Source organism: Sphaerodactylus townsendi, linkage group LG14, assembly GCF_021028975.2.
Source record: "Sphaerodactylus townsendi isolate TG3544 linkage group LG14, MPM_Stown_v2.3, whole genome shotgun sequence".
In the NCBI taxonomy this organism is placed as follows: Eukaryota; Metazoa; Chordata; class Lepidosauria; order Squamata; family Sphaerodactylidae; genus Sphaerodactylus; species Sphaerodactylus townsendi.
In genome coordinates, this window is record NC_059438.1 from 20,825,894 (window position 1) to 20,850,054 (window position 24,161).

The following is a 24,161-nucleotide window of genomic DNA, read 5'->3' on the forward strand; positions in this document are numbered from 1 at the left end:
TATGATTGGCTGCCTTGGTTGTGCTGGGGGGATGTTCTTGTTAAGAACGAATTGCTTGACAATATACCACAGCTTTGTATTACTTGTGTGATAATCTGTTGACAGTCTGTTTGGACAGTCCCTGTAGTTAATTTCACCTAGGGCAGGGGTAGGGAACCTGCGGCTCTCCAGATGTTCAGGAACTACAATTTCCATCAGCCTCTGTCAGCATGGCCAATTGGCCATGCTGGTAGGGGCTGATGGGAATTGTAGTTCCTGAACATCTGGAGAGCCGCAGGTTCCCTACCCCTGACCTAGGGTGACTTTTCACAGATTATTGTGTATGCCTCTCTCCCAAGAAATACGCATTGGGTTCCCTTGCCGCTGGAGGCCATGTTGGAGATGTTCCCTTTATCAAACACTATACGTGCCAAAGTCAGAAATACAAGTGGATGGGTGCTGTTTTTCCCCCTCAGGTTGTAATAATGAAGGAGCCTCTCTTTTTGCCTTCAAGTGACAGCTGACGTGGGGACCCTGTAGGGTTTTCAAGGCAAGTAACTAAATAGTTTCTATTGCCTTCTCCTTCACGGTGACCCTGGTATTCCTTGGAGGTCTTCCATCCAAATACTAGCCAGGGCCAACCCTGGTTAGCTTCTGAGATCTGACAGATCAGGCTCACGTGGAGTTATTCAAGTCAGGGCTACATTATCGTTTTTATGCCATCAAGTTAACTTTTAGGTACCAAACTGTAAAACACTGGAGATTTTGGATGTTACCCAGTCATCTCTGAAGCCTACTGTGGTCACAGTGGCAGCAGACATTTGTATAAATCAGGGGTGTCCCACTCAGGAATTATAGTCCATGAACTTCTGAAGCACCAGAGTGGGACACCCCTGGGATAAATCAACCTGATGGTGGTGCTTGCCTCTTCCTGCAGCTCAAATTCCTTTTCTTTCTCCTTGTCTTTGGAGGGACACATGAGACATTCTATTTTCTTTTCCCAGTATCGTTCAGGCCTTCTGTATTGTCTCCAGACAACATATTTCTGTCCCTCTTGCCTCGTCATGTTTTATGCTTGACATTTTTTTCCCAGAATTAACAACAAACGATTCCCAGGTACTACACAGCCTGTGTGAAGAAGAGTACCTCCATCTCTTCAAAGAACTCCTAGCACTGGCATGAATGGGTGAAGTCTTAAGGAAATGGCAGTTTTAAGGGAAGCGACTAGTTTTGCTGCCATTCTGCCTTTCATGTAATTGCGGGAATGTTTATGTTCTGCTAACACCTTAAGACAGTGTGTCAACACAGGGCAGTGTAAGCATCAGGAAATGTTTCTGGCCTGGAACAGTCAAAACTGCGGGGGGAAGATGCATTTTTTCAGTGCTTCCTTATCCTAACACAAGAAAAAAAATCTCTGTGTACAAAATGTCAAGAAGCAAGGTTCTGAGAACCTTTCTCCCGTGATAATAATGTACTAGAAGGGGCCATGTTCTGAAGGGGATTCTGGTTGAGATTTGCCCTTTTTTGCCATTAAGGCACAGCTGACTTTTGGTGACCCTGTAGGGATTTCAGAGATAATTTACCATTGTTTGCCTCTGCATCACAACCCTGACGTTCCTTGGAGGTCTTCCATCAGGGTCAGGGTTGAAAGTCTGTGACTGGGCCAAGGTCACCCTGCAAGTGGGAATTTTAACCTGGGTTTCCCAGGTGCTAGCATAACACCTTAATCCAGAGGTGTCCAATTGGCCATGCCGGCAGGGGCTGATGGGAATTGTAGTCCATGAACATCTGAAGCGCCAGAGTTGGACACCCATGCTAATCATTACACCACGTTGGCTGTCTAGTACTGGGTGTACACACACACACACAATAAAAAGTTTTCATCAGAACCCCACCTGCTTTTCCCTTTTGGATCATGTTCTGCCACCTCACCCTTTTGGGGGGGGGGGGTGGTTCTGGATTGTTAGGGTTTTTCACTTAATTTGATGGTAAGTCTGATGATTGCATGTTGAACGGTTTGGGAGAAAACTTACTGGGGAGAACTTTTCCGAACACTTTGAAAGGGGAGGCTGGGTGCTTAAATGAGGGATGAAAAAGTTATTTGAAACTAGTTTTCTTGGTTACTTGCCTGTTAAAATCAGTAATAAATTGTCAATGAACCAAAATAATGTTCCTCTTATACAACCAGTGTTCCCCACAAATTCTGTAACGTGCGATGCAAAGTACTTCTGTTTCAGGCAGTGTGAAAGATCTGTGGTGATTCGTCCCAGGCAAACCACAACAGCTTTTGCAGACCCAGAGGGATGGAACACAAGTGTGATTCTGCCTCTAGCATCAAGCCCAGCTGCATGAATTGTGACTTCCCAAGCTGAGTTCCAGTCTCTGCTCACGTATGGCCATCCAGCATCAGCGCAAGAAGCTTGCATTTGCTTCCTGTTTTGGACTGCAGAAGGAGTGCACTGAACACCTTGTAGGGTCACCATCTTGTGGCCAATATATACAGTGCCTGCTATGCTTGGCTGATTGGGTCACATTGTGCAGACCTGAATTTGAAGATTTTGGATTTATACCCTACCTTTTTCTCCTGTAAGAGGACTCAAGGGGTCCTACAAGCTCCTTTCCTCTCCCCACACAGACACCTTGTGAGGTAGGTGGGGTTGAGAGAGCTCCGAAGAACTCACTAGCCCAAGGTCACCCAAGCAGGAATGTCGGAGTGTGGAAACACATTTGGTTCTCCAGATAAGCCTCAGCCACTCAGGTGGAGGAGTGGAGATTCAAACCCAATTCTCCAGATTAGAATCCACCCCCTCTTAACCACTATACCACACTTCAGATCAACGTGAAAAGAACTGGCAGACCCCATTTACATTGCTCAAATGTCTGTATCTTCAGCTGCGCCAGTTCTGCATCCTTCTCATGTCCTCCTTGGATGTACTGTCAGATGACAGTACCTATGAGAGTACCAGCCACCTACGGGGCTGATATTCTCCTATGTGAGCTAGCTGGCTGACTTATGCTCTTGTTCAGTGTTTCTTGAGATGAGTGACAAAGAGTGACAGGAAGAGGCACCTTTAAAGTGAAGAGGAAATAGGAAACCCAGCAGAGGCTGCTGGATCAGTAACCCGCTTAAGCAAGGCAGAAACGGAAGCCTTCATTCTGACTGGAGGTTTTGAAGCCCAGGGGACTTGGATGATCTCTCCGGTGGGATCCAGAAGATGCCTGCCACCCCCAAAGAGATTTCTCCAGAGTTGCGTGGTAAGCCAAGGCCTCTTTATGACTCCTTGCATAACAAGCAAAAAAGCTCAGGAAACAGCTCATAGGATTACTTTTATTCCTGACCCTTAGCTGCTTAAACTCTAACAGTTTTCATCAGGCTCCATGTCTTTCAAGTCCTTGACGATGAGGTGACACGCGAGTGCCAGCCGAGGAATCTTTATTGTCAGAAATATTGAGTGGCTTCAGATGTGGGTGGCAAGCAGTTTTTTCTCTATGAACATGAGGACTAGAGAGCCCACCTTTAAAAAGAGATGGGGAATGTATTCCATTGTATCTGCATGTTGTCCTTTCTTCTGGTTTTCTTCTCACAAGCTTCAATCTGCAGAAGCAGAGACCAGAAAGCCTCCAAGAACCCGAGGGGTGGCTTTGAAACCCTGCAGTCTGAGTTGCACAGGAAACCTTGTGCTGCTAATAAACCTGAAAAGGTGTGGGTGTTCAATGAAAAATAACAGCCTAGCACACCAATTTTCTCCGACTGGTGCTGGTTGGTACGGTCTTTTTAAAACTAAGCCAACAGTACCCAGTATCATTCTGCAGATTAAACCACACCGTAGTTTCAGAAGCTTTGGAAACTACTGGTCATGGAAATAAAGAGGAGTTATGTGGCGCTTCAAAAACGTAACACATTTATTTGTACCCTGCCTTTCTCCCCCAATGGATACTGAAAGGGACTTATGTTGTCCCCTCTCCTTCTACCCTGTGAGGTTGTTTAGGTATATATATATAAACCTTTAATGGCATAATTAAAACAGCAGCAATATACCAGAAAAATGGCGACCTCAGTGTAATGATACAATCTCCAGTACAGTTATAACCGTTTGCTGATGACAGAGCACAAAAAGTTAGCCAGCGCTTCCAATACACTTGCAGAACCACAATCCAACATCGTTACCACAATTGATAGATTAATATTATCAATGGGGGGTTTTAACCACGGGTTTAGATATTTATTCCTGGCTAAACTGTGTAACGGGCAGTGTAATATCACGTGTTGGATTGATTCTTCGTAAGCTGAACTGCAGGGACAAAATCTTTCATTAAAAGGCACTTTCTGTATTCTGCCCTGAGTGGTAGCTGAAGGGAGAATATTGCACCTGGCAAGGGTCAGGGCTCGTCGCAATTTGGGTTCTAAGACCAAATGGAAATACTTGGCCATGGTATAGGGTTTTAATGGTATACCCAAGTGCAAGGGAGAGCAGCGTTTATTAGCCTGCTGCATCAGGTGACTATACTCGAGATCATACAATCTCTTTTTGATAGTCAGCTTTAGCTCATTGGCATTCATTAAAACCAATGCATCCAAGGATAGACCCATTTCATGGATTTTCACCTCAACAAAGGACCACCACTCAGTTTTGGCTATGAAAGAAAGAGCCTGGTAGGTAAAGCTTTTGTGACAGTTGTTAAAGCACAATCGTATCCAGAATTGGAAGGTCATGCACCATGCTCTTGTATGGAGTAGATGTTGGCCCACCTCCAAACAGACCGCAGCATATGGGACTGAGTGAGGTAAGCCGAGTATACTATAGAGAAAGCATGACTGAACTCTTTCCATATCGCAGCTCCATGCTTGTATCCACAGTGGGATTCCGTATAGTAATTGCATGGTGATTTTAGCATTAAATGCCTTAATGGCTGCAGGTACAAATTCATGACCGTTGGTGCGAAAATAGCGGCTAATAGCCTTGCCACTAAGTTTGCTTGATTCAATGGCCAATTTCCTTTGGGTAACCCAAGAGGAGTTATAATTAAAGTGGAGACCCAGGTATTTAAAATGTTTGACCTGTTCAAGCTGTTCATTATTTATTGGCCAACTAAATGGTCTCCAAGAACAAGCAAAAACCATTATTTTTGACTTTGCAAAATTAAGCGTCAGGTTATTATGACTACAATATTCAACACAGCGTGCCAGTAAGCATTTCAAGCCAGCTTTTGTACGGGAGAGTAATATAGCGTCATCAGCATACAAAAGTAAAGGTATAGGTTGTTTAGGTGATGAGGCTCATCTCCCAAAGTTTCAACCGTAGATTTAGGATTTCATAGCACCTGGAATAGGTGACAATTGCTATAGCTTTGAAATCTCTGTGCTTTGTTGCATTTGAATTCTACATAATTTACAGCTCAGCCTGCACTTCCTGCATTTCAGGGTCGTTTGAACCTTGCTGTGTACAACTTTTTTCCTTCACGATTTCTGAACAAACCTGCCCCGCCACACGCATCTGGTTAAGTGCATTGTAGTTCTCAAAAGCTGTCGCTAGAATAACAGCTAGTCTTTAACGTGCCCTTAAGAATCCAGTTTTTGTATTTTGACTGCAACCAACTACCGTGATTACATCTCTTGCACTGTTCTGATAACGATGCAGTAAAAGGAAAATATATTATTATGAATATACATTATTGACTGGGATAACAATAATAAAGGAATCGTTACAGGTCTCCAGCACGGTACCTGTGGGTCAGCAAATGCTTTTAGAAAATGGGGGAACCCAGGCCTGGCTTTTGCCCAGCAGGGCCTCTAACTGGCAACTGAAAATGCAATTGGCTATGCAGATTTTTTTTAAAGGTGAATTTGGCAGCAGCTGCCCCCACAACACAAACACCTTCACTGCAACAGCTATTTTGTGGCTGTGCTCACCATAAAATATCAGAATTTCAGAGGTGTCCACAAGCTCAAAAGAGGTTGGGACCTTTGCATTGCAATGGCCCAAGTCAGACCATTTGTCCACATAGCTTAGTAATGCCTACTGTGGCTGGCGTCTGAGATATCAACTTTACCTGCTGCTTGAAATCCCAAAGACCAAAGCAGAGGTCTTCTGCGTACAAAACTGAGTTCTAACCCTGAGCTACAACCCTTCCTGATCCCGTAAAGCCTGCAGACCTTTTACTTATGAATGATAGTGTGGTGTAATAGTTAGAGACCCAGGTTCAAATTCCCACTTTGCCATGGGAACTCGTGGGTGATCTCCAGCAAGTCACAGACTCTCAACCTAACCTACTTCACACGGTTGTTGGAAGAACGATGTAAGCTACTTTTGAGTCCACATCGGAGATAAAAGTGGGAGTGTAAATGGAGTAAATAATACATGTCCTGGTTGAGTTCCATTCCCCCTAAATATTTACTCAAAGCTTAGAAACTAGTCTGGATATGCAAAGGATTTTTTTTAATAGTCAGAACATGAACAAACATTCTCTAGCATACCTCCTGTGTGTTTTTTCATGAGCATATTGGTATTTTAGAACACATGCACATATCTGAAATTGAAATAACAGTATACCTATCACAAAGAAAAAGAGAATGCAGTGCTGGAGCTGTGGAGCGCAACCTGCTGCTCAATAAAAATTAATTTTCTTCCTTAAAACTGGGAAACTTTGACACTGGTATTCAAAACAGCTGGGCACTACAATTATTAAATGGGAGAGGTAGGGATGATCTTAGTGACATGGGGCCCCAGAATCACGCCCCCCCCCCAGACCAAGCAAAAGGTACCCCTCACCTGCACAAGTTGATTGGGAGCTGTCAAAAGCCGGCTTGAGACAAGGCGGGTAAGTTCAGCCACTGATACACACTTGTTACCCAAGCTCCAGACGGAGTGGGTCTGTGTGGTGGCAGCTTCTCAGCATGAGGTCATGAGCAGCTGCCCTTGTCCATTGGCTAAGATGACCCCTGTTGGGTGTAAAAAGGGCGGTAAACAACAACAGAAGAGCTCCCAGCCTGTCTCATAAGAGCACTGCTGGATTAGCGGTTCATCCACCACAAGAGCCTCTTTTACATACAGTCCAACAAGCTACCCTAAAGGAATAAACAGCACAGAGAAAAGCTTTATCATGGTCCATATTTCTTCTGCCTCAGCATATCTGTTGTATTCCTTTATTCTCCCCATTCCATGCACACTTTTTGGTTTTGGTTTTTTCCAACTCCCAGTTTAGCAGTTAAGATTCTAAAACTTTGCCATTTGAACCTATCCAAATGTGCCTACTTAGTCTAATCTGTTCCAATACAAACTTGTGAGATTGTTTAGCACAGAATGCTGGACTCCTATCTGACAATCATCCCGTTGATCTGGAGTTAGTTTTAGCAAAGGCAGCACTTGGATGCTTATAAACAGGCTATATTATTATTGTAGATTTCACAGCTGCCAGATCTTTAGCTGGTTGTTGGCCTTCATTACAATTCGAGCCTCACCCAGAGGCCTAGGAAGTTGTAATGTATCGGCGTAGTATTTGTGTGGATCCCAGCAGGGCTGCCTTCTGAATTTGACAGATGTTAATTTTGTCAATTCGAAGATGTTTCAAGTGCTGCCCTAGTGTTTTGGGGATGGCGCCCAGCGTGCCGATTACCACGGGGACGACCTCAGCTGGTTTGTGCCATAGACACTGAAGCTTGATTTTCAAATCGCAATATCTAGTGACCTTCTCGTGTTCTTTTTCAATGACCCTGCAGTCACTGGATTAATAATAATGATGATGATGATGATGATGATGATGATGATGATGATGATGATGATGATGATGATGATGATGATGATGATGATGATAGGTTTTATATACCACCCTCTCCCCAGAGGGCTCTGGGCACTGAACAACATTTTAAATAACAGATAGAGCACAATAACAGATTGTTACACAATAAATAACAGATAGAGCACAACATAAACAAAATAGAAAGATAAATAAGATACATATAGTCTCTATTAAATTAATAACTAAAACCTGCTAAAACATACAGCATACAGCATTCTGATATGCAAGACACATAATATATACGGTGTCCAACAACTAAAACCCTCCCAGGATGGTGGCCCGGCAGATGTTATAGAGACCACCAAGGGACCACCGGGGGGGGGGGGCACTGAGATAGCAGCAAGGATCTTTCCCAAGGGGGTTCTGTGAAGGAGACTGATGCCAGTTTGCAAGCCCACTGCTGATTCCATTCCACTTGTTGTGTTGTTTTCCAGACAGCATCACCAGCTTCCTAGGGACACAGGAGGTTTTCCTACTGACTGCTCAATTCCATGTCAAGTCCAAAGTGGAAGATATTGTCCTGGTATGAAACAATAGCTTGTTTTACTTCTTGGTTTGGGCTATAACGCAGAGGCGTACCTGCCAGAGGAACATGGGGTGTCGCATGTCCCCCGGAGCCACCCATCTGATCACATTGGGGGGGCACAAAATCGCCCCTGACATACTGAAGCTGATGTTGAGTCAGGGGGGCAGGGTGCGACAGCGACTGGTGGGTTGTGGCAAGCTGTGGGCTGGGCCTGGAGCCTGCCGTAAGCCTGCCAGGCACCCCTCATCCCATCCCTACCAGAGGAAGAGGCTGAGGGGAGACGAGGCAGGGAGGAGGCCATAAGTAAGGCCAGGGGGAGGCGCATGCAAAAATAAGGCCTTCCTGACCATTAGGGCTGTTCGACAGTGGGATTCACTGCCTCAGAGAGTGGTGGAGTCTCCTTCTTTGGAGGTTTTTAAACAGAGGCTGGATGAACATATGTCGGGAGTGCTTTGATTGTGTGTTCCTGCATGGCAGGGGGTTGGACTTGATGGCCCTTGGGGTTTCTTCCAACTCTATGATTCTAAGTAGTAGATTAGCATGGTCCAAGTTGGGTGTCCAGCTGTAGGGCACAGGCACCTGCTAACAAAGTATCCTAAAACCGAATTTACATTGTAGTAGTCAGAGCTTGGCGCTAACTTTCCTTCTTTACTGTAGTTATAGACCACCTTTCTCACTGAGACTCAAAGCTAATTACAGTTATACTGTGCCATGTGCCTTGAGTTTGTGAGAAAGGCAAATTCAATAAACAAATAAAGCAATAGAATACTGAAACAGTACAAAATATGCTGTAAACAACGCAGCAAATAGATTGCAAATATTGAAAAACAATGCGTTGCAGAATAACTATGAAATAAACGACCCCTTATTCCCTTTGTGGGAGCACCCTGTTTACTACAACCCTGTGCCATTTATTTAAAAGCCCTTCTGAACAGTTCCGTTAATTCATTCCATGGAATGATTCAAGTGTGGGGATCTTCTGGACTTTCTCGGGCAGGCCGTTCCACAATGTGGGGTCTACCTCCTAGAGCAGTGATGGCGAACCTATGGCACGGGTGCCAGAGGTGGCACTCAGAGCCCTCTCTGTGGGCACGAACAAACAGAGTTCATCATGTGGGGGGGGGGGAATCCCCCCCCACACACACACATCTAGGCTGGCCTGGGCTGCTGGGCTCAATTATTAGCATTAAACCTAAGGCCTAGTTTTGGGCAAGCAGTGTAGGTAACCCTGTTAAGCACTGTTAAACCCCACTGATTTTCATGCAAAGAACTAAAGCGCGATCCTTTACCTGGGAGTAAGCTCAGTTGCTGGCAATGTGGCTTGCTTCTGAGTAAACCCTCCTAGGGTTGTGATTCACCCATTCGAAGAGTTGCTTCAAAGCACAGCCAACAACTACCACCAAGCTTGCTCCCGAGTAATGCACACCTCAGAGCCAACCATTTTTTCTAAACTAAAACCTCAGTATTCAGGTTAAGTTGCTGTGTTGGCACTTTGCAATAAATAAGTGGGTTTTGGGTTGCAGTTTGGGCACTGGGTCTCAAAAAGGTTTGCCATCACTGTCCTAGAGCATTCCAGTGCACAGTGGGCAGGATATAAGGTGGAAGAGAAACAGGTTTATTTGTTTATTACGTTTAGATTGCACCTTTCTTCTGTTACGGAATTCAAGAAGGCGTATGTAAGGACTCTCAGGAAACCCCCTCTCCAGGCACAGGCCAGACTTACCTTGCTTAGCTGTGTCCTGTGTTTCCACACAACATTTCTTACCACAGTCACTGTATCTAGGTCTCAGCCTCGACTAGGCTGCAGCCCACCAGTCTCCTATGTTCCTGCTTTCCTTTCCATTGCAGGTTTTGCTGCCCTGGCGAGCTCTTGTGCTGCCAGCAAAGTTCCCCATTAAGGTAAGTCCTATTCTGTCCCTCAGATGGCTGCCTCACAGAAGTTCTCCATCGCTCCAAGGCAATTTAATGCATTGTAGCCATCTGACAAAAGACCCATCTAATATTTCTACCCATAGGCTTATTAACTCCAAATTAGGAAATTCAGGAGATTTGGGGGATGTGGGCTACAGAAGGTGTGGTTTGGCAACGGGAAGCACCTCAATAGGGTATAATGCCATAGAGCCCACCACCACTACCCCCCAAAGCCGCCATTTTCTCCACAGGTGCTGATCTTCGTATGGGGATTAGTTGTCATTCTGGGAGATCTCCAGGCCTTACCTGGAGCTTGGCAACCCTAACCCTTAACTTGTGGATAGAATTGGAGGTGACGGGGGAGGTTGCGAAGGGGAGAAAGCTTCCATCAATTGACATTGTGTGGTGCATACTGAATTTTTGTTCTTATTTTTGTTGTTGACAAGTTCCAGCTGATTTATTACAATTCTGTAGGGTTTCCAAGGAAAGAGACAGAGAAGAAGAAGAAGAGTTTGGATTTATATCCCCCCTTTCTCTCCTGTAGGAGACTCAAAGGGGCTGACAATCTCCTTTCCCTTCCCCCCTCACAACAAACACCCTGTGAGGTGGGTGGGGCTGAGAGAGCTCCAAGAAGCTGTGACTAGCCCAAGGTCACCCAGCTGGCATGTGTGGGAGTGCACAGGCTAATCTGAATTCCCCAAATAAGCCTCCACAGCTCAAGCGGCAGAGCGGAGAATCAAACCCGGTTCCTCCAGATTAGATTGCCCCTGCTCTTAACCACTACGCCACTGCTGCTCCCTGGTTTGCCATTGCCTGCTTCTGTGTAGTGACTCTGGTCATCTTTGGTGATCTCTCATCCTAGCGCTAACCAGAGGTGACCCTATTTAGCAGCTGAGATCTGGGCTGTACTGGCCTTTTCATGTTTAGCATGCATGTATATATGGCATTACTGAGCAATAAGCAGTATTCTGTGGTCATTTCGCATGCTGTGCAGAAGCAAACCCAAACTTGCAGTGGCGTAGTGGTTAAGAGCAGGGGCAATCTAATCTGGAGGAACCGGGTTTGATTCTCTGCTCTGCCGCTTGAGCTGTGGAGGCTTATCTGGGGAATTCAGATTAGCCTGTGCACTCCCATACACGCCAGCTGGGTGACCTTGAGCTAGTCACAGCTTTTTGGAGCTCTCTCAGCCCCACCCACCTCACAGGGTGTTTGTTGTGAGGGGGGAAGGGCAAGGAGATTGTCAGCCCCTTTGAGTTTCCTACAGGAAAGGGGGGATATAAATCCAAACTCCTCCTCCTCCTCCTCCTCCTCCTCCTCCTTCTTCTTCTTCTTCTTCTTCTTCTTCTTCTTCTTCTTCTTCTTCTTCTTCTTCTTCTTCTACATCCTGTAGCAAAATGCTAAACATTTGAGGCACAGAATTATGCCCCATCTGAGGATGTGGCTTTCTTTTCCCAGTTCTATATTTTTTAAAAGGACTTCATCCCCACTTTTCTCAATCTGCAGGTGCAAGCCAGCTTCAGCTACTTAGCAGTCCAACTCATCAAAATGGGACAAGCTGGCCAGGTGAGAGCAAGATGAACTGGGGGCAGACAAAGGTAGCAGTCTCCAGGTTAAGACATTCCTGGAGATTTGGGGTGGGGGGTGGAGACTGGGGAAGGGAAGGGACCTGAGTAGCTTATAATGGCACACAGCTAGCAATGTTTGTGTTGGCGCATCCCTATTTGCTGCTAGTTTGTCATTGTAGCTGCGTCTTTTGTCTTTTTTATTATTTGATTGCTTTCCATTTGTCTTCTGCTGTCTTGGAGGAGAGAGATGAAATGGCAGAAAAAGGTGGAGCAGAAATGTTTTAAAATCAAGTTGAATTGTAATGAAGTCTTCAAGAATCTTGAGACTGTCCTTTCAGGGCTGATACTTTTAAATGGTGTTTTTAAAAAAAACACAGCAACCACATAGCCCGTGTCTAAGGGGTAGAGCATCTGGTCAGCATACAGAAGGCTCCAGGTTCAATTCTCAGCCTCCCCAGTTAAAAAGGATAAGATAGGTGATGTGAAAGACCAGTGGAGAACTGCTACCAGTCAGAATAGACAATACTGAAATCTTGACGAGGAAATGGTTTGATTCCGTATAAGGCAGCCTCATGTGTTCATGCAACAGGCAGGGGTTAAGCAAGGGAAACTTTCCTTGGAAAGGGCATGAAATGATAAGGCAAATGTGCATTTTAAATCCTGTGTCTCAGATTGAGGCTGAATACATTACAAAAACAGCTCCAGTAAAACAGCTGAGGGCCACAGAGGTGCCAAATCTACACTGGGGAAGTGCTTGAAGATTTGTGGGCAATATCTCCAAAGGATGGAATTTGAGGTGGGGGGAGGAGTTCAGTGGGGATCATGTGAGTCCACTCTCTGAAGCTCCAGGAGTGATTCGTTTTCCTCCAGGGAAACACATCTCTAGTGTGGAGATCAGTTATAATGCTGTAAGAACTCCTGGCCGCACCTACAGGTTGGTAACCCTACCTCCCATTAAATTGATACCATTAAAAAATTAACACCCAACAGCAGACAGCTATCTCTCTTGGAACAAAAAACTGATTTCTCAGAGAAGACTTCATAAACACACTCGGGAAAGGACATTTTTACCAGCCCAGATTCCAGCTTGGTCTCTTATATTCCACTGGTGCCTGCCTCCGCACTGAAGGGGCTGGATAAATGAACGGATGGGATAGGCTACCTCTGGCCAAACTACACAGCCCAATCCAGACTTAGCAGGAGTCCTGAGCATTTATGGAGAAGATATCTTCCATGTGTTCGCTTGCAAGCCTAATGAATAGATTTCCCCTTTTGTGCCCAAATAACATTCAATCCAAAGGAGGTATTTGGAATGAAGGCAGATATTTTGTAGGGGATTGCTAGAAGCCTGGATTTGTTACCGCAATTGGTGGAGGTTCATTGCATCCAACAGTTCTTATAAAATCAGATTCAGGTTTTGTGAACAGCGCAACATGGAGCCCTAAGAAAGCAGATCTGCTTGTGGCATCATTACAGGGACCACACACAATATTTTGCTAATTTGCTTGCTGTGAGACTTTTCACACGACGCAAAATAATAGATGTTTTCTTATTATAGTCTTGGTCTTTGTCAGCATCCTTGCTGTTCTGCTTCTTGAAAGCTCGGGGTTGTAGGATCCTCGCTGTCTCCCATCAGTTTCCTCACTGACTCGCTTAGCTTCAACAATAGGATAACATCAGGCACATTTATTCCAGACAATTCCCCTTGTAATTCTCTCTTCCTCCGAACATGCTGTCCTGTAGGTGAAGACAAATCTAAAGGGGGAATATATTTGATAACAGTTTTCACTGTGCAACGTTTCTTCCTGGCCTGATTATTTTTAGACACCAAAAAGGAGCTGTTTCATATTTTTTTAAAAAATTGTTTTCTTCGTGTCTTTGCATTCTGTCTGTTACTGCTCATCTTTAGTGGTGGAAGGGGTGGTCTTTTCTGTTGTTGTGAAAACAAGTTTAAAGACCTTGGGGCTAGATTCATGGAAGTTTTGCAATGATGTTATTTTTGCAAGTGAATTTCAATGAGCCAGTAAAACTTCTAGGTTAATGCTAAAGAGTAGGAAGAGAAATTATGATTTGATCGTAAATCATTTCATATGAACTTTCTCAGTCTGAGGATCAGTGATCCCATGTATTTTAAAATTGCTTTTACCCTTTGCTTCTAGCCTGACAACTATTCTATGGGGATAATGTTAGGATGTGAAATGTTTTATAATGCTGTTAATTATGTGGCTGGATTTTTAATGATTGGTTAGTTTTTATGCTTTTTAATTTTTCATCATGTTTTACTTCGTCAGCCGCCTCAAGCAGGTTCTTTGGAGAGGCGGCTTATAAGTAACTAAATTATTTGGGGAAACTTGGGTGGGGAGAGATGCATAAGATTGGGGCTCTTGGAGTGTAAATGCTGTGAGATCTGAATTCAGACGCCAGCTCTGTGGAAAACTCTTGGGGAAATGTATCTATTGGAGAGAGGACATTTGGCAAAATGATGTCAGATTTGTAAGAAGACAGTTTTGTAAGAAGTCAGATTTGTAAGAAGACAGATTTGCAAGAAGACAGTTGCAAGAAGACAGGAGCAGCAGTGGCGTAGGAGGTTAAGAGCTTGTGTATCTAATCTGGAGGAACCAGGTTTGATTCCCCGCTCTGCCACCGGAGCTGTGGAGGGTTATCTGGGGAATTCAGATTAGCCTGTACACTCCCACACATGCCAGCTGGGTGACCTTGGGCTAGTCACAGTTTCTCAGAGCTCTCTCAGCCCCACCCACCTCACAGCGTGTTTGTTGTGAGGGGGGAAGGGCAAGGAGATTATAAGCCCCTTTGAGTCTCCTGCAGGAGAGAAAGGGGGGATATAAATCCAAACTCTTCTTCTTCTTCTTCTTCTTCTTCTTCTTCTTCTTCTTCTTCTTCTTCTTCTTCTTCTTCTTCTTCTTCTTCTTCTTCTTCTTCTTCTTCTTCTTCTTCTTCATGCCCATCTGCCCTGTAGTAGCATCACAGTTTTCATCCTTCATTGTCTTATACTGTATACAAATTCATTATTTACAGAGGACTTTTTCCCAAGCCCTTAAAGAAATTCCACACAAATCATCTGTGTAACTTTATGACAGCTCTTTAAATTAGATAAGTATTGTGTTCCTCATTTATAGACAGTGCTGGAGACCAAAGATCAGCCTTGCTTATGGCTACCCACTGGGTAATGGCCCTTGCTTTCTGGGAAGCGATCAGGAATTCAGGCAAAGCCCGAGGCTATATTTGGGTCCTATATTAGTGTCTAAGAACAAAGCATGAGGAGGTGGGGGCAGAGGGGAGCAAAGTGAAGCTTTGAGAAACATCTTCTCTCATAACCCCCCCCCCCTTATCTACCTAGGTTGTCATAGAAACAGATACGACCTATGAATTTGTGTTCCTCTCATTGGACGATTTGGAGTACATGGTCATTCATATGGTGGAGTTCTTGAAGAAAATGTTTCCAGATTTTTCTCCTTGGTAAGAGAGTATTCCAATTTTCACCCACCCCCACACCTGAGCCTCAGTACTGAGGCATTTGCTGATATTTTGGCAGCTGCACAAATCCAATATAGTAAGCAAAAACCATACAATGCACAACCAAGTGTACAGTCATTGGAATTCTCCAGAACTCTTCATCAGTCTGGGTGTGAAAAAAGGAGGTCAGGGAGATGAAAGAATCTTTTGGGACAGGATTTACATCCTTTTTGGCAGCGCTCTTTGTGGAATGCTGTGGAGAAATGCCCTCCACCCTGGAATTCACCCAGTCTTTCAACAATTGGGACTTGTATGCAACCAGTAGTTAATGGTGCTTGTATGCAACCAGTAGTTAATTTTTTTGAATCCCACCACCGGAACCAGTTGTTAAATTATTTGAATCCCACCACTGTTTTACATGTTCTGACCAGGGAGGCACATACCCTCCAGGACAAAAACTGTGGCCAGAGACAATGGGGTGAAGTCCCAGACATGAGAACCAAGGTAACACTGGATTTTAAACTACTGCAACGTCAAGTGCTATTAACCAGTTCTAATTACACATTGATTAGGATGAGTACTATGTATAGAGAGAAGAGACTGAGTTTCTCCTCGGATCTTGGCACAAATGCTTTTACCCTTCATCCACATAAAGGCAATGAGATTACACTGTGACTTCCTCTTGCAAATCTTAATTACCTGGTGAGAGCCTAACCCAGGGATTCATTAGGGAACCTGTGTTTTCCAGATAAATGGAACTACAATTCCATCAGTTTGTCAGTTTGTCAGCATGGCCAATTGGCCATGCTGGTAGGGGCTGATGGGAATTGTAGTTCCTGAACATCTGGAGAGCCGCAGGTTCCCTACCCCTGGTCTAACCCTTCAAACACTCAGTGAATTCTTGGGCCTTCTTCCAGCCAGCAAGTCAGTTTCAGAGTGCAATCCCAGAAGAGTGCTAGAAGCAGAATCTCTTATCAATTTAAAAAAAATGGATTTGTTTTTTTTTTCTTTGTGGGGTGTTTCTGGCATGCAAATTGACTTTCAGCATGTATGTTTGTTTGAAGGAATCTACTCCAGAATGCTTCCCCCGGCTTGCTGGACCGCATACAAAAGATGACGAATTACTTGGAAGAAGTGCTACAGGAAAGCCAAGGGCCATGTGGTAATCTTTGTTTGGGCGGGGGGAGGGTTGCACCTCAGTTACACTTTAGGTGGACTGATCACCCATCCTCAGTATTAAATGAGGTTTGTCTGTGAGTCATCCTTCTACATTTGCGCTCTACAGAAACCCAAATCTCAGGTGTTCAAAGTACATTTTGGGTAACCTTAATTTTAAAAAATCAGTGACACTTTTAATGCACCAGCAGTGCCATCCCGTCTCAGACTTGGTGGCTTTACCTTGTTTGGCATCATGCACAGAGCCACCATCAGTATACCGTAAGATGGGGCAACTTCCGGTGCCTGGAGTTTCTGCTGAGGCCTGCCGATGCTGACACCCATGCATCTCTCGACACCAACATTCATGGACCTCCCCTGCCTGCTTGTGAATGTTTTGCCACCCACAATCCCAGCTGCCTAGTTCTGCCAGGGAAGGGCATGTGAGTGGTGCACACAGCCAAATTGTTCCCGGTGGTCATGGCAATGGCATTGCCCGGCATCATCAGGGAAAGAGTCACTGCGGGCAGCTGTGACTGCAGGCCATGAGACAGCTTGTGAATGGGTGGGAGAAGGACCCACAGCCTTGTGGAGGCACACAGGTAGGTGGGCAATATGCGGGGGCGCTATAGTGGGCATAAGAGGCCCCTGACCACACCCCCCCCCCCCCACTTGTAAACCACCTCCCCCCCCACAACCTGGAACTGACCCTGATCACACAATATATATTCCTCTGAGGAAATCAAACAGGAATTTGGGGCTGACAGTGGGAACTGAATGCAGAGCTTCCAGCTTTAGAAGAAGAGTTTGGATTTATACCCCACCTTTCACTCCTATAAGGAGATTCAGGTGGCTTACAAGCTCCTTTCCCTTCCTCTCCCCACAACAGACACCTTGTGAAGTAGGTATGGCTGAGAGAGTTCCCAAAACCTGTGACTAGCCCAAGGCCACCCAGCAGGAATGTAGGAGTGCAGAAACACATCTGGTTCACCAGATAAGCCTCTGCCACTCAGGTGGAGGAGTGGGGAACCGAACCTGGTTCTCCAGATTAGAATTAACCTGCTTTTAACCACTACACCACGCCTGCTCTCTTTATTGACTCCACTGGCCATAACTGAACAGTCTTCTGTAATTTCTCTCTTTTGTGGGCCTGAGTGGCTCCATTTCCCAAGTAAATCTGACAATGCAGATTTTTTTAACCCTGTTTTTTACTGCGATGAAAACCTGCCGGCATTTTTTTCCACACTTGCAGGTGGATTCTCCGAAGTGTATGCCGTGCTGTGTGACTACAGCGGCCTTCCTCTGCGGGAGGAGATCCAGTGGGTAAGGCAGAACACAAAGGCAGAGATTAGTCATTCTTCTTGAAACATGACTAAAAATAACCCAGGATTCTATGGAACAGCCCTGGTTGCTGGTTTGTGGATAGGTGTGAACATTTGAACAAGAGCTGTTTATGGTCCCCAGTGCCTCCTAACATTACCAGTTTGCAAACACACAATCTGCTTGTGGATTACAGCTTTTAACTTAACTTTAACAAGTGTGGAAGGATTCAGGAACATTGCTTAAAGAAAAGAGCTCACTGCAGGGTTTTTTTGAGGTGGTGACGTAAGAGAGTAGTCTGGTTGTAAACTGCCAAGCAGACTTCTGCCTTTACATTCTCCCTCTTGCAGCAAGGCATACAGCCCTCTCCCTTCTCTGCAGCACACCTGGAATCCTGCTTGTTAAAGCAGGTGGGGGTGGGTGGGAATCACAGATGACAAGACCTGGAAAGCCGCAGCTGCCTCCTCACTTGCTGCGTCAGGGAATTTAAAGATAATTTTCTTTCTCTGTTGTGACCTGTCAACCTTCACTCACGCATAGCTACATTTTTTATAACGGGCCATAAAATGGCACGAAGGGAGCTCTCGAGCTGCGGTAGACTAAAATCTGGGTCAGCATACTGATGCGCTGCTGACGGGTAGCCACAGGTACCTCTCCTCCGGTGCCGTTCCTGCAGCAGGAGCATTTTATGGGGTGGGGGGAGCAAATGCTCCAATCCGCCTGTGCTTTGATGCCCTTCCGTGTGGTTTTGCAGCCGTTAGTTGGGGAAGTAACACCAGGAAAGCCTCTGTCCTCCCCCTGGCAATGTCCTAATTCTGTCTTTTGCAGGATGTGGATAACATCTATCACAAGCAAGGATGCAAAGAGTTCAACCTACTGGATTTTGGATACCTGGACAGCCAGTGAGTCTGCACAAGAAATGACCCTGTTGGAGGAGGGGGGATGCCAGTGGGCAAGCAAAAATCTCTCTGGTTGCAGAGGCGACACGCTGTGTACACTATGCCCAGTTTAGCTCTCACTTTAAAATTGTCAGCTCAGAAAAAAAGAACCTCTATAGAGTTACCAAGGCTAGGAGAAGAGAGTATGAGCTCTGTATATCTCTTTACTCCTCAGCCTGGGCTCCCATATAAGAACATAAGAACACGCCAGCTGGATCAGACCAGAGTCTATCTAGTCCAGCATTCTGCTACTCGCAATGGCCCACCAGGTGCCTTTGGGAGCTCCACGCAGGAGGTGAAAGCTAATGGCTCCTCACATTGCTGCTGCTGCTCCTGAGCACCTGGTCTGCTAAGGCATTTGCAATCTGAGATCAAGGAGGATCAAGATTGGTAGCCATAGATCGACTTCTCCTCCATAAATCTGTCCAAGCCCTTTTTAAAGCTATCCTTCTCACCAGTGAGCAGTATGTACGGTAACTTCCCTTTCACTTTGATTCTAAGTATTCTGCCTTGGAATTAAATAAGGTAATTTTTGGGATTCCTAAATACATTACCACAGGGATGTTAATGTACCAAAGCGCAGCTACACAGATGCAGTAATGTAATGTGGAAGTGACTTTGATCCCAAACCAGTTGGGTCTTCCAACCCTCAAGTTTAAGGGATTTGAATAAAAAAGTGCACAACTCCGATTTATTTATTTAGGCATTTATAGGTTGCTTTTCTTCCTAAGCAGCCTTAATAGATCTGCCTACCTTGGTCTTGCCAAAGTGTGGAAGCTAAGCAGGGTTGGTGATGGTTAGTGCTTGGATGGGAAACCACCCAGGAAGACTTGTTGTAATGTAGAGGCAGGCAATGGCAAATCACCCATGCTCATCTTTTTTTTCTTGAAAGCCTCATGGACCTGGGGTTAACATGAATCAGCCGCAACCTGATAACACTAAGGTTGCCTGCTCCAGGTTGGGAAATTCCTGGAGATTTTGTAGTGAAGTCTGAGGAGCGGAGGTGATCCTGAGGCACCTCCGACAGATCTGGAAGCTGGACTAGATCTGTTGATCAGGAGCCCGCCTTTGCTGATTCATCTGCAAGTTGGCATCCCTAGATGACACACGTTATTTTCTTGCCAATGTGGACTCATAATAGCTTACAATATTATTCTCCGGGAGCAGCAGTGGCGTAGGAGGTTAAGAGCTCGTGTATCTAATCTGGAGGAACCTGGTTTGATTCCCAGCTCTGCCGCCTGAGCTGTGGAGGCTCATCTGGGGAATTCAGATTAGCCTGTACACTCCCACACACGCCAGCTGGGTGTGACCTTGGGCTAGTCACAGCTTTCCGGAGCTCTCTCAGCCCCCCCCCTACCCTCACCAGGCGTGTGTTAAGTGAGGGGAGAAGGGCAAGGAGATTGTCAGCCCCTTTGAGTCTCCTGCAGGAGAGAAAGGGGGGATATAAATCCAAACTCTTCTTCTTCTTCTTCTTCCCCTCTTCAGTTTTATCCTCACAATAACAACCCTGTGAGGTAAACTAGGCCAAGAGAAAGTGACCGGCCCGAGGTCATCTAGCAAGCTTCCATGACACAATGAAGACTCAGAACCTAGGTCTACCAGATCCCAGTCATCACTATAGCAATTGTGAAGAGGGGAGGAAATGGTAAAAATTAGGTTCTGTTTAATGTCTGAGGCCCTGGCAAGCCCAATATGCCAGTAAGACCAGGCTCAGGATTCTAACTGATGACACCTCAACAGATTTCTGAGCCAAGTTCCTGTCAGTTGTTTGTCTTGGGCCTAGCCTTTTGTCAACCAGGCACAGTGTTCATGAGGTGGCTGAGGGCTCATGTGTAAGTTATCATGGCAATGTGACAATGGTCAAGAAAAATGCTCCCCAGTGTGGACTCAGCTTATAACATTATCTTCCTCTCTTATTTTTTATTCGCACAACACCCTGTAAGGTAAGCTAGGCTGAGAGAGTGTCTAGCCTCTAGCCCAAGAAGAAGAAGAGTTTGGATTTATATCCCCCCTTTCTCTCCTGCAGGAGACTCAAAGGGGCTGACAATCTCCTTGCCCTTCTCCCCTCACAACAAACACCCTGTGAGGTAGGTGGGGCTGAGAGAGCTCCGAGAAGCTGTGACTAGCCCAAGGTCACCCAGCTGGCGTGTGTGGGAGTGTACAGGCTAATCTGAATTCCCCAGATAAGCCTCCACAGCTCAGGCAGCAGAGCGGGGAATCAAACCCAGTTCCTCCAGATTAGATACATGAGCTCTTAACCTCCTACGCCACTGCTGCTCCTCCAAAGTGTCCATGGTAAACGTTGGTGACTGATTACGGATTTGAACTGGGGTCTCCTAGATTGTTGTTAAGGACTATTGCCATCTGAATCAGAGCAGGTTAAAAATCTAAATCAACTGTTGATCTGCTATTTTTCCCTTCACTTTGCTCTATCTTATCCCAGCTGTAGCTGGCTCTCAATATACTGGCCCTTAACTCACATTCACACTTTGTCCTGAAACAGGGACGTGGCTGTCAGTGTGGCTGCCCTGGCTTTCAATCGGTGGTTCACAAGGCTGCACTGCAAAGATGTCAAGCTGGTGAGTTCACCACAGGATATGGGGCTACAAGGCTCTGTTGGTAATAGCCTGATAAACATTTTATCTTCTTCTTCCCTAGAATCTAGATATTCTGGACCAAATCCTTTATGTGCTCAGCAAGTCTGTGACTTTGGAAGAGCTGGTGTTGGAAAACTGTGGCTTGAAGGTGTAAGCAAAGGGTCTTGATGTTTCATTTATTTAGTTTTGTTTATTTGATTTGTCGTCCATCTTTCTTATGGAGAGTCAAGTCAGCTGATAGTTTTATGAAACAACACAGTAAAGATGGGTATGATTCATACAACACGCTGTGCAATAAAACTGGATCTCTAAATCAGGCAATGGTGAAATAAAAACAGTATGATGCATTCATTTAGCAATTCAAAGAGGGGGAAACTGGCCCTTTCCGCACAAGCCATCTAAATGGCTGCAGAAGGCCATTGCTTTCACATCCTGCAGGTGAGCTCCCAAAGGCACCTGGTGGGCCACTGCGAGTAGCAGAGAGCTGGACTAGATCAGGGGTAGGGAACCCATATGGCTCAAGGCAGCGCGATGCTCTTTCAGTTCATGCACTGTGGCTCCACTCTATTTGTGCCGGGCCGTAGCTCCTATCCTTGCCCTGCAGGCAGCAGGCGGGCGCATCCATCCCCACTTCTCTGTAGAATGAGTAGAGTAAAAGGTAAAAAAACCCTATATATATAGTGTTATCTTTTATTTTAAATGTCAAAAAATTATTTTATGGCTCCAAGTGTTTTCTTTTCCCGTGGAAAACGGGTCCAAATGGCTCTTTGAGTGTTAAAGGTTCCCTACCCCTGGACTAGATGGACTCTGGTCTGATCCAGCTGGCTTGTTCTTATGTTCTTATGTTCTTAAAACATTTGCAGAATTTTTTCAGTCCCCTCCTTTACCTCAATGTTTGTTCACATTCACCCCTTCCAAACATTTCATGGTTGCCATGAGGGTTTTTTGTGCTTTTGGGGGGGTTTATTTGTAAGAAAGATGCTTTAGCATAGATTCTCTGTTGTAATTGTGGGTTTACTTGTGAGTTAATTTACCTACACGTGAGAGAATGTTGCTTCATATAATCATGGGTTTACTCATGAGTAAACTTAGACACTTGTCAGAGGAAATGCAAGGGCGAGAGAAGAGTGAGAGGACAGCCAAAAAATTAGAGAAAATAAAGATGGCAAAAGATCAGCTCAGGGGTGGGAAAAAGTGGTGCTGGGGGGTGTACACAGGTGTGGAAATTGGCAGTGGGAAAGATAGAACATCTTAAAAATACTAACACAGCAAGAGAAGATGGCTTGAAAATGTTTCAAACAAAAGAATTGTTATAAAAGGGATTTCAGAAAAAAAAACACATTTTCAGCCTGGAAATAAAGCATTTCTGAAACCAAAGTGGGGGGATGGGAGGGGGGGAAAGCATTGCAGAACTCCTGGGAGGAAACATTTAATTTCCTTCCTGGAAACATTTTAAAAGTTATGTGCGGAAAAGGGCCACTGTCTGATTTTTTTTCAGATGCTAAAGCTATTTATTTTTTTAAAAGCAAAATTCTGTCTTAGTTGAAGTGTAGTTTTTGTTTTGTTCAGGTTTTTTGTCTGTATAAGCAATCTTTTTCCTTGCAGAGAGTTTGCTCAGCGGATGGCCCAGGTACTGGGCAACCATCCTGACTCTCCCCTGGACATGATTAATCTCTCTGGAAACCTGCTAGAGGACCGAGGTAGTTTTCTTCATCTGGACTAGCTCTGCACAGTAACTTATATATTTTCTCAGTCAGTAGTGGAGTTTGTTCTGTCGCTGCTTCTGGGTTGCTCCGTTTCCTGGCTAAATTCTATGGCTGACATTCACCAGAGTGCATCAGTCTCTCTAATTTCTTGTGCATTTGGGAGGTAAAAACAGGAGACTTTGACAAGGGCCTTTGGATCTTCTGATTAGTCTGAGAGCTTCAATAATTACTGTTTTACACGATATTCATTTGGAAAGTTGTTCCCTTTCGGTCTTGTCTTCCCCTGCCTCCCTCGCACACAATATCCTTATGAGCAGATGATCAGTTTTCCCCAGATTCTCTTAGGTGGGAAACTGAGGCTGGGAGAGAATGCTTTGTCCAGCAGGGATCTGCAACCAGATGTTTATGGACTACAAATCCCATCAGCCCTTGCCAGCATGGCCAATTGGAATTGTAGTCCATGAACATCTGGAGAGCCGCAGGTTGCAGACCCCTGGTAAGGGACACATCATGAATCAGGAGATCAGGCAGGGCTAGCACTAAGATCCAAGTTAAGCTCACCGTCTATTGGGCTGCACTGGGTTGCCAACTGTGGTTTGGAAAATACCTGGAGATTTGGGGGGCGGGGAGCCTGAGAAGGCTGGGATTTGGGGAAAGGAGGGACATCTGTGAGGTATAATGCCATAGGCTCCACCTTCCAAAGCGGCCATTTTCTCCTGGTGAACTGATCTCTGTTGCCTCTCGAGATCAGTTGTAATACCAGATCTCCAGCAGTCTGGCAACCCTACTGGCTGGGAATATTGACAAGGGGGCACGCATAGCCAGAGAATGGCTAGTTCTAGATTACACTTGAGGCTCCGGCAGAAGAGAGAGGTCCCAGAGCCTTCTTCCTCTGTCTACCACCAGGTTCCCTTCTCATGCCTCTTTCCACACCTGCCTGTGCATCCTCCCCCCACCCCCTGACAAGCCCTCTTACCTCTTGCACTCACAGATGCTCACATCATCCACATGCCCTCTCCCTAACAATGATGGGCAGTGTGAATGGCTGGATGCATGGCTGGCATAGTGATTGCAAATAAGTAGGCGAGGGCAGAGGCATATCTAGGGAAAATGTAGCCTGGTGCAAAATATGAGTGCCCCCCTATGCTGCCCACCCCCACCATGACCAAACAACTTTTTTTGCACCAGGTCTT

The 24,161-nt window shown here is 45.4% G+C and overlaps 1 protein-coding gene across 1 annotated transcript in view; it reads left to right on the forward strand.

Moving 5' to 3' along the window:
- The first annotated feature begins 6,912 nt into the window (after positions 1–6,912).
- Positions 6,913–24,161, forward strand: part of CARMIL2 (capping protein regulator and myosin 1 linker 2) — a 72,737-nt gene continuing 55,488 nt past the window's right edge. The window contains exons 1-11 of the mRNA XM_048516081.1: positions 6,913–6,940; positions 8,211–8,299; positions 10,151–10,201; positions 11,717–11,776; positions 15,137–15,255; positions 16,317–16,414; positions 17,660–17,730; positions 18,556–18,629; positions 21,169–21,244; positions 21,324–21,412; positions 22,868–22,962. Of these exons, the coding sequence (XP_048372038.1) occupies positions 6,913–6,940; positions 8,211–8,299; positions 10,151–10,201; positions 11,717–11,776; positions 15,137–15,255; positions 16,317–16,414; positions 17,660–17,730; positions 18,556–18,629; positions 21,169–21,244; positions 21,324–21,412; positions 22,868–22,962 (850 nt within the window). The remainder of the gene's footprint in view (positions 6,941–8,210; positions 8,300–10,150; positions 10,202–11,716; positions 11,777–15,136; positions 15,256–16,316; positions 16,415–17,659; positions 17,731–18,555; positions 18,630–21,168; positions 21,245–21,323; positions 21,413–22,867; positions 22,963–24,161) is intronic.